This window comes from Aythya ferina (assembly GCF_964211825.1).
Source record: "Aythya ferina genome assembly, chromosome: 19".
NCBI classification, from domain to species: Eukaryota; Metazoa; Chordata; class Aves; order Anseriformes; family Anatidae; genus Aythya; species Aythya ferina.
The window spans coordinates 7,600,341-7,610,559 of NC_140309.1; the positions used below are offsets into that span (position 1 = coordinate 7,600,341).

A 10,219-nucleotide genomic window follows, 5' to 3' on the forward strand; every position below is an offset into this window, starting at 1 on the left:
AGCGCTCGGCCAGGCCTCCGAGCAGAGGCAGGACCCCAGGCCGAGAGGAAGAGGCTGTCCAGGAAAACTGGACCTAATCTTTGAGGCTCCTTTTCTGTTCACCCTGCAAAGCAGCAGCAACCACAGGCACGTCGAACCACCACGAAGGATGCCTTCCTTTTTAGAAAGGGAGGCGCATCCAGCCCACACCACCCCGAGGCAGGGAACCGCGCCCCCAAACCCCAGCAGCCGCTTTTTCACCCGTCTCGAGTCCATCACCTCCTCAAGAGCATCCTTACCCGACTCGTGGCAGAGGTAGGAGTAAAACCCTTCCGCCTTCAGCATGATGAGCAGGGACCCCCAGCCCAGCAGGACGGCGGAGAAGAAGAGGTTCTCGATGATGGCCGTGAACGCCATCCACCAGCGCCGGCGGTGAGCGGTGGCGAGCGTGGGTGCCATTGCTGCGTCGGAAGGGTGCCCTCGGCCACAGTCTCAGCCTGCAGGGATCAGAACAATGACAGGAGAGGTCACGGACACGGCACAGGCTGCTCAAGGAGAGTGCAAAAAAAAAAAAAAAAAAAAAGTTTAAAAAGAGGGCACTCCGCAGGAAGGTAATAAAGGCTGCCCGGTGAATGAAAGGCACTCAGGTGTAAAGCTTATTTTTGCAGGCAGCGGCTTGCCAGGTGCCCTGGAGGGAAGGGGGAGCACGAGTGCCCTTGGTGCAGCCCCTCCAGCGCCGGCGCTGTGCACCAGAGGAGCGTTCAAGGGCTCCGTTCCACCTCCCGAGCAACAGGTATGAAAACACAGCAAATGTCCCCTGCCCAGAGCCCGCTCCCCCCTTTGCAGCCCATTTGCAGGGCAGCAGGGAAGCACGTGCAGAGCTGAGAGCTGCCTCAGCACCCTGACCTCCTGCTGCTTGGGGCAGAGGCTGGGAGCAGGGAGGCAGCCCTATAGCAGCTGTAGTGTCCCAGCAGCTCTGCTCTGCCCCACGGGAGGCACGGATCTGCCCTGGAAAGTGGTCACGAGCGATGGTCCTATACACACTCATACCGCAGGCGGGCTCAGCAAGGAGCCCCTCTTTGCTAAGCACACGTCTGCGAGCAAGGCGGGACGCATCCTGCCCCATGCCAGCCCCGCAGATGGCTGGTGGTGGACAGCCCGTGCCGTGCACGTGCCGCCCCGCGGATGCTGCGGCCGGATTAACGTCCCCAGCTCCACCTGTCCCGCTCCCCGCAGCCAACGAGAGCGAGCGGCAGCAAATATAGGAGCAGACCCGGTTTAGCTGGGGGAGCCCCGAGGTGTGGGGCTGCCCCTGGGTCATACAGCAAGTGGCCATTTTAGACGAGCTGGGTTTTCCCCCCACACACCCTAAAGCATGCTATGATCAAGCACTACGGGAAAACAAGCGGGCTGCCCGAGAGGGTCTTCGGGGGCTTGCCACAGGGCCAAGGTGCCACCACCCCCCTGCTTTCCAACCCCCTACAGCGGTGCCAGGAGGCCAGGGCCACCCTGCAGCCACCCAGGCTGCTGCAGAGAGCGAGCCCCCTGATCCCGAAGCCTGCCTGCAGCCCCCCCACGGCCCCCCACCCACCCACCCACCCATGCAGCGCGCAGGCCCGCTGCCCCCAGCGCAGCCCGGACGTGCTTCCTCCACGCCTCCTCTTCCTCATCCCGTGCACCCGCGCGCCCACCGCCCCCAGCCCTGCTCCTCTCCGTGCTGCAGCCCCCCCCTTGCTCACCGCCCCCAGGCACCCCGCTCTGCCCCCACCAAGCCCCCCGCTCACCCCGCTATGTCCCTACAAAGCCCCCCATGCACCCCGATCCCCCCAAAAAAACCATGCGCCCCCTTACACCCTTCTCCGTGCCCACGGATTGCTCCCACACCCCCTGCTCCCCCCCAGCAAGGAGCCCCCTCTCCCTCCGGCACCCCTCCCAGCACCAATCCCACCCCATACACCCCTTTTCCCACCCCCCAGAAAAAAAAAAAACCTTCTCACCCTGCTACCCACAAACTGATGCTCACCCCACCCCGCTCTCCCCACACTCCCCCCCCCCACCCCGGCTGCACCTCTCCGTGCCCCCAGCACCACCCCAAGGGGGGCACCCCACTGTGCGACCCCCCCTCCCCAATGCACCCCATAAGAGCCGACACCCCCGGTGCAGCCCTACCCGTGGTACGCCCGCTCTCCCCAAATCCCTTAGGGCGACCCAGCCCGCAGCCGGCCGAAAACGAAAGGGTGAAAAAGGCCAAAAAAAAAAAAAAACGCGAAGGCAGAAAAATGGGGGAAACGGGGCAAGATGAAAGCAGAAAAATATGAGAAAAAAAAAAAAGAAAATATGGGGAAAAAATGAATATGAAAAATTAAAAATAAAATAAAATGAAATATAAAATTTTTAAAAATAATAAAAAATGATTTAAAAAAAAATTAAAATCGCCACCACCCCGAGCATCCCCCCCCCATCCCCGGACCCGCTGCCGCTCACCCCGGCCCCGCTCCGCCGCCGCTCGGCGCCGCCGCGCTCCCCCCGGTGTTTTTATCCGCCCTCCGCAGCAAACAGCCGCCGCCGCCCATTGGCCGCCGCCACCACCAATGGCCGGGACGCCGGGGCACGTGCCGGGCCCGGTGTCCCCCCCCCCCGGTGTCCCCGGTGTCCCCCCGGCGGGGCCCGGTCCTCCTGGTCCTGGTCCCGGTCCCGGGGAGCGCAGCGCGGGGAGCGCGACGCGCACGGAGCGCCCCGGAGTCATGCCCGGGGGAGGCAGAGAGAAGGAACCCGCGAAGCTTTCCGGGAAAGGAAAGGGGGAAAAATAAAATAAAATTAAAAAAATAAAAGGAAAAAATAAAAATTTAAAAAATAATAATAAAATTAAAATTTAAAAAAAGTGAAGATTAAATATTGAAAAATAGGCATAAAAATAAAAGCAAAGTTAAGACATAAAATGAATAAATGAAATTAAAATTGAAAAAGAAAATAAAAATTTAATTTAATTTAATCATTAAAATCACTAATTAAAATTAAAAATTGAAAATTAAAAATTAAAAATTAAAAAATAAAAGGATAAAATTAAAACAAGGTTAGAATTAAAAATTAAAGTAAGGCTAGAATTAAAAATTAAGGTTAAGATTTAAAAATAAAGTTAATGAGGTTAAAAATTAAAAAAATGACGCTAAGATTAAAAATTAATGTTGTGATTATAATTAAGCCTAAAAATGCTGTTATCGTGAAAATTAGCGTTCAGATTAACATTAAAATAAACTTTAATATTGTAATATTAACGTTAATATTAAACACAGAAAAAACATTAAAATCAATATTAACATTAATATCACAATATTAAGATTAATATCACAATATTAACATTAACATTAAGCATAAAAAAAAAAACACATTAAAGTCAATATTACCATTAATATCACAATATTATCATTTTAAACCCATTAAAGTCAATATTAACATGACTATTAACGAACCGAGGTGGGTGCAGGATGCGGCCCCGCCGCACACTCCCCTCCCAAGCACAGGGGGCTCGGAGCCCTGCAGCCCCCGGTGCCCGTGGGGCCAGGTGGCAGGGATAGGAGCGGGACAAGGACGGGGAGCGTGGCGTCAAGCCCAACCCTGCCTCATGCCCCATTAGGTGAATTTTCAGATTCACCTAACGCCGAGTCCCAACACGGAGCCATCTCCCCTTGGCTCGCTCCTGCACCGCAGCCACCCAGGGGTTTGGCCACCATGGGGCCATTTTGGTGGCCGAGCGAGCCCACAGCGGTGTTTGGGGCAAGGAAAGGGCTCAGGGGGGGTTCTCAAATGAGGGTCCCAACTGATGGGGACTGAGGGTGAAGGTGCTGGGGTCCGGACAGACGGACACACACCGCCGCAATGGGTGGGAGAGGAAAGCCTTCGGCCTCGGGAGGAACTTTGCAGCAGCGGGGCAGGAGCAGGGGGTTCGGCCAAAGCAAACAGCCATAAAAAAAGCCCAAGGAAAATAAAACAGCTGGGGCCGATGCGGTGCCTGTGGCGGCCGTAAGGGAAGGCCGGGAGGGCACGAGGCCTGTGGAGACCTCCAGAGCCTCGGGGATGCCGAGAGCGCTGCAGGGCTGTGTTTGTCTACGCTAGGGGGCAAAAAGAAGCTCTCAGGAGAGCTACTGCCCTCTGTAAAGACGCCTGGGGAATGAGTAAACATCGTGGAGAGAAACACATAAAAGCTGAAGTGAGGGCGAAGCACAGCGCTCGCACGGAGAGGCATTTACACAAACCGGCCAGGGACAAGGGGAGGCTGGAAGGGAGGCGAAAGCTCCTGCCCGGCCTCACCGGGGGTCTGTGGTGGGCTCCGGTGGTGGTCCTTGGGGTCCCCATCTGGGGACGAGTTGGAAAAGCAGGACACAGCCCGGCGAGGTGTCTGCTCCTCCCTGGGCCACCAGGATGGATGTCGTTCACCTTCCACAGGTTTTGGTGGTATGGGTGAGAGACACCACAGCGGAGGAGGGCTGCGAGCTGGAAATCTCCATGTGAGAGCATGGAGAGTGTGTGGCTCACATCAGGGGAGACGTCCCCGTGAAAAGCAAAAGGAGAAAAAGCAAAACGTCCCGAACCCCAAATGGGCAGCGCCAGAGCAGGGCTCACCTGCAGAGACTCAACCTGCGACGTGTGTGTCCCCAGCCCATCCCGTGTCCCCTCGGCCCTGCTCTCTCCATCACCCCCCTGGGCTGAGATTGGTTCCTGAGAGCACAGAATTACCTCAACAGAACCAGAAAATGGAAAATAAATAAATAAATAAATAAATAAATAAATAAATAAAAAACTAAAGGTAGCAACAGCTCTCCTACTTCAGAGAGTATTTCTGGCTGTATCTTCAATCTGGAGAACAGCTGGGAAACCAAGCTCCTTTGGTAACATTTAATTTCCAGTCAGAGGCTTTCACACCCCTCGAAATAACAGAAAAATACACAGAGAACTGCTACCACCTAGATACACCTAAACCCAGCTCATGCTGCGAATCCTCCGGCTCCTCGAGCACCCGGCGTGCCTGCCGACAGTCACAGGGCTCCCACAAAAATGCCATTTTTCACCCATTTTCTGTCCTTATTGGGGCCGGCGCAGCTCCTGGTGCACAGGGTGATGTTCACGGCCCCGCTTTGCTCATGGATGGGCGCAGCGTGGATGACTGTGGCATCTTGTGGTGCTTTGGGGCCGTGCACCCAGCTGGTGCCGTGCCCCATCCCGTTTCACGTGCCATGCCTCTAACACAGAAACCCACGCAGCCAGAGCTGCACAGATAACCACCCGCAGACCCAGATATCCTTCAAGATAAGCAGCTAAAATTAATTTTCGCGGAAGCCGCCCGTGGCAGCCCATCGTCTCGCCCAGCAGAGCTCCGTAAAATAATCCCCTCCAGCGAGAAGCACCTTTACAGAGAGCCACCAAGGGGCATCCCGCTCCCCCCAGTGACCACAAAATGGGGCCCGTGGGATGCAGGGGGCAGAAAACAGCCCCAAAGCACTGCAAACCACTGGGGCTGCAGCTCTCAGCATCGTCCGTCTCACCGGCGGGGTCCGGCGTAGTGGGAAGGGAATGGGAATAACGGGAAGGCTCCGTGTGTCCAGCCCCCTGCTCAGGGGAGACCTCGGCTCCCCCAGGCTGGGACTGACCCAGCGGGGTCCTGCAGGTCCCCGCTGCCCCCAGCCACGGAGGGGGACGGAGCCGGGGGCTCAGGTGGCCGCGGAGGCAGCCGGCATATCCTCACTGCTGCTCACGGTCTCGTATTTAGGCTCTTCCTCAGGGGCAGCCTGGCCCTTCGTTTCCAGCCTTAGGGTCACCTCCAGGCTTTTGCCCCTCTCCGTGGCATCGCCAACCCCATCCTGAACCCCGGCGCCTTTCAGCGAGGCCGATGCCAGCGGGAAGGACTGTCTCTTCCCGGAGAGGTGCTGCTGTTTGCCGGGGCGCTGCTCACCTGCAGCCCCCGGGACGCTCTCCCTCTGCTTGCAGCCATTCGCCGAGTCCCTGCGCTGCGCCAGGGCCCGGCGGGGAGGTTTTTGGATGGCCTCGACGCTCCTCCGCACCTTGGGCTCCTCCTTGGCAGCCCACTTGCCTTTCTGCAGGCTCCCCAGCCGCTTCAGCACGGCCTGGACCGGTCCCTCGCCACCTCCCTCGGTTTTGGGGTCCTGCCCGGCCGTCCCCACCATCATGTAGATGGTGGTGACGTTGGGCTCCTTCCCCTTCGCGTCCCAGCTGCCGCTTTTGGCGGCCGCTTCCAGGGCTTCCACCCTCTGGGCCACGTGCCTGGTGCCGGAGACCACCCGCCGGCGGCCCCCCGGGGTGGCCCGGGGCGATGGCCGGTGGCTTTCGTCCCCCTTGGTGAGGGGATCAGGGCTCTCGTAGCCATCGCTGGCCGGCTGCTCGGCGGGGGACTCATCCCCTGCTTCCCCTGATGTGGGGGACAACTTGGCCGCCCCCCACGGGGTCTTGGGCTTCCGCCCGGGGCTGGGGGTCTCCACCGCCCCAAATTTCGTCCCCTCGGCGAAGGAGACAGAAGGCCGCTTGGCCTTGGCGATGCTGGAGGTGCGGGGGATGGCGAAGGGCTGCGAGACGTCCTCGGAGCTGAAGGCGGCCGGGTCCGGGAGCGCCTCACCCGGGGGGGAGGCCCCGTCCTGCAGCTCGGCCCCCCCCAGCAGCGGGACACCTGAGGGGAAAGGGGGCGAGCGTCAAGGCTCGGGGGTGAGCCCAGGGACGCGGCTGTAATAGGGCTGTGCCCACGCCGGGCACGTCCCAGTGCACGAGACCAAGCACAGCCTTGGGGAAAGGGAAGTAAGGGAATAAAAATAAATGGCAGGCTGCGCCCAGCATCCTCAGGGAGCCCAAGGACTCTAAAAGGGTGGGACGGGGTTGGGGCAGCACGGAAAGGCTGCGGGGAGGGGAGGTGCAGCTTCGTGGGTCACCTTCTCTGGGAGGGACGGAGTACTCGGGTCCCTCGTTGTCGGTGTCGAAGGAGGAGAAGGAGCTATCCGAAACCCAGGCGGCCGAGGGCGACTCGATGAAGCTGGGGTTGAAGGGGATTTCTGCGTCGTGGTGGGAAACTGGGGGGGAGAAAACAACAAGCTGAGGTCCGGGGGTGCAGAGCATCACCCACCCTGTGGGATTCCCCCACAAAAGGGCCATCGGCAGCCCCGCTTTCCTCACCCGTGACTTTGGGAAGTTTGTAGCCGCCCAGGGAGAAGCAGGGCAGCATAGCGCTGAGGTTCGCCAGCACCCCCTGCACGTGGTGCTTCATCCTGGCCACCACGTCGTCATCCGGCACGGCCGCCCTGCGCAGGAACAGGGGCATGAAGGCACCAAAAGGATGGGATTTGGCAATAAGAGGCCCCTCACACCCACCTGTCTCTAGCATCTGCGGGGCCGGCGCTGCAGCAGCAGCAGACAATGCAGAGGAGCAGCAGGAGGAGAGGGACGAGGATGGCGGCGGCCAGAGCCCCGGGGTCCAGACCTGCACGGGGAAAACGGGATCGGGGTGTCCACGGCTGCACCACGACATCCTCATCCCTTTGGGAGGATGCTGCGGACCCCCCTCGTTTGGGTGGAGGAGGAAAAGTGAGGCTGCTCTTACTCAGCGCGCAGTCACCCCGCACGGGGTGGCAGGGCCCTCGGGAGCACTGGCATGGGGAGGAACAGTTCACACCAAAATACCCCTCCGGGCAGGTGTCGTTGCAGCTGGAAGAGAAAAGAAAGGAGGGGAAATGCCCCCGGGGATGGGGGGTCCCAGCCTTGCCCCACTCCCCACGTTACCTGGGTCCCCAGTAGCCGGCCTGGCAGAGGCAGGCACCCGACACGGGGTCGCAGCTCCCCCAAACGCACTCGGGGCAGAGGAGCTGGCATCCGTCCCCGAAGGTGCCTGCGGGGCAGGAGCTGTTGCAGCTGCCGAGACAAAGCGAGGAGGTGTCAGGGTGCCGGGACCCCCACCAGGACCCGCAGCCACATCCTGCACCCCGGGAGGCAGCGGGGGGGGTACCTGGGTCCCATCCAGCCGGGCTCGCAGTGCAGGCACGACCCGGTCTCCGCATCGCAGGCGTCCCCATTCCGGCAGTGGGGGCACGGCTGGAGGCAGCCCTCGCCGTGGAAGCCGGGGGCGCAGCGCTCCTTGCACAGGGTCCCGTTCCAGCCGGGCTGGCACGCCAGGCAGAAGCCATCCACGGGCGAGCAGGGCTGGCTGCGCTTGCAGTTCCCGCAGCTGCACGGACACAGGGGTGGCGAGGCTTCGGCATCCTCCCCGTCCCCCCAAAAAAATGCTGCATCCAAACAGGGCTGCCCAAACCTCCCCCTCCCCAACACATCTCCCCATCCAGCCAAAGGGATGGATGTACCCCGTTGATTTCCCCCCCCGTAGTGCCCCCAGCTCACCTGTGCACACACTGCGACCCGTATTTCCCCGCCGGGCAGGGCTCCCGGCAGCTCCTGCCCTGGTACCCGGGGACGCAGCTGCAGTGCCCACTGAGGGGGTTGCAGGAGCCGTGCAAGCAGTCGCAGCGCCGCTGGCACGCCGGCCCCCAAAACCCGGCCTTGCACTCGCACTTGCCCGTCTCCTGAGTGCAGGGCGAGAGGTTGCAGGAGCACTTGAAGCTGCACCTCCTGCCCCACCAGCCCGGCAGGCAGCGGCAGTGGCCGGTCAGGGGGTCGCAGTGCGAGCTGGCGGCGCTGCACTGGCACTGCTTCTTGCAGCTGGGAGACCACCAGCCCGGCTCGCAGCGGCAGGCACCGGTCAGGGGCTCGCAGCGGCCGTGGGGCCCGCACTGGCAAGGGAATTGGCACAGCTCGCCCCAGCGATCGGGGTGGCAGGTGCAGCGCCCGCTCGCCGCCTCGCACGTCCCGCCGGGGTGGCACGGGCACCGCTGCTTGCAGTCGGGGCCCCAGTACTGCGCCGGGCAGCCTGCGGGGGGAAGGAGATAGGGGAGGCAGAAGGAAGGGTGAGGAATCACAGTGATTCCTGGGGAAGGCTGGTGGAGGTGGGGAGCACTCACGGGAGCTGCAGTCTGCGCCGAAGAAGCCGGGTTTGCAGCGGCAAAGCCCCGGTCTCACGCACACCTCGTCCGGCCCGCAGGCGTCCTCGCCTTCGCACAGCGCTGTCGGGGCACATCAGGGTGTGCCAACCCCACCAGGGTGGCACCACGCGTGGTCCCCACCACCTCCCGCACCCCCAGTGGGGCTGGCACCCCCCTCTCCACCCTCAGCACCCCGCTCGGTGGGCAGCCGGGGGCTCCCCACAGGGCTGCAGGGCCGATGGTGTGGAGGAAACTCCCAGCCGAGCGTGGGGACGAGGATTTTGGGTGTCATCCATCCAAGGCTTACCAGCCGTGCACTCCCGCCCTTCCTGCTTCCAGCCGGGGCAGCATGCCAGGCCCGCGGGGGGGCTGTGGGACAGAGAGGGGACATCAGATGGGGACGGGGGGGGACATCAGATGGGGACCGGGGCTGGGTACGTCTGTGTTCAGCTTCAGGGCTCTTTGGCTAACATGAAGGTAAAGTGGGGTGTTCCCCCCCCCCAGGGCTCGGTCTCGCACACAGGGAAGCCACAAGGCCCCGGGGGCTTTGCTCCGGAAGGAAGTTGGGAAAATAGAAGGAAATTTAAGACGCTGCAGCCAGTGTGGGCCGCGGGGCTGGTGCCGGGACAGGCACGCCCGGTGCTGCCAACACCACAGCTACGGAGCCCAAAACCAGGGCCCCGATGCTTTGGGAGAGGCTCAGAGGTGTTGGTGACCCCCAAAAAAGGCAACAAAGCACGGTGTTGATGGAGAGACCAATGGACAAGACAAAATAGCAGCAAACGGGCAGGGATATCAGCTCCCAGTGCTATTTAGGATTTGCTGCCATGATGTTTCTGGCCCGGTGAGCGTTAGAAATATTTCCAATGCTCCCAAAACCCCACCGTTGCCCCCATACTCTCTTGGTACGTGAGAAATAACCCCATGGAGAAGGGATTTGAGGGCCTGGAGCCCCCCAGCACCATCCTATTCCCCGTGCCCACGCAGCACCGGGCTGCAGCTCCCCGTCCATGGAAGGCCGGATCGAGGATCCCACCCTGCTGCCACCCAAGGGTCCCGGGGCGGTGGTGGCACCCACCTGTCCGCCTTGCAGACGTTCCTGCCGTCGGGGTCGAGCTCCTGGGCAGAGCCCTGCACCCACAGCCACAGCCACAGGCACAGGCACAGCCGTGGCCGGGCACTCGCCATCGTGCCGGGGCTGTGTCCGTCCATCC

At 60.9% G+C, this 10,219-nt stretch overlaps 2 protein-coding genes across 2 annotated transcripts in view; both read right to left on the reverse strand.

The window, feature by feature from the left end:
• SLC43A2 (solute carrier family 43 member 2) overlaps positions 1 to 2,505 on the reverse strand; it is a 32,378-nt gene extending 29,873 nt beyond the window's left edge. Inside the window, exons 1-2 of the mRNA XM_084493162.1 lie at positions 2,464 to 2,505; positions 279 to 476 (exon numbers count right to left, since the gene is read on the reverse strand). Of these exons, the coding sequence (XP_084349288.1) occupies positions 279 to 438 (160 nt within the window). The 5' untranslated portion in view covers positions 439 to 476; positions 2,464 to 2,505. The remainder of the gene's footprint in view (positions 1 to 278; positions 477 to 2,463) is intronic.
• A 2,353-nt stretch (positions 2,506 to 4,858) lies between these two features.
• On the reverse strand, positions 4,859 to 10,193 carry SCARF1 (scavenger receptor class F member 1; the record flags this gene model as incomplete). The annotated part of the gene is made up of 11 exons (XM_084493465.1): positions 4,859 to 6,655; positions 6,912 to 7,049; positions 7,153 to 7,277; positions 7,348 to 7,456; positions 7,577 to 7,680; positions 7,756 to 7,884; positions 7,979 to 8,197; positions 8,368 to 8,893; positions 8,985 to 9,086; positions 9,313 to 9,374; positions 10,084 to 10,193. 11 exons carry the CDS (start codon positions 10,191 to 10,193, stop codon positions 5,685 to 5,687), a joined length of 2,595 nt encoding a protein of 864 aa, XP_084349591.1. The 3' UTR covers positions 4,859 to 5,684.
• Positions 10,194 to 10,219: the final 26 nt, after the last annotated feature.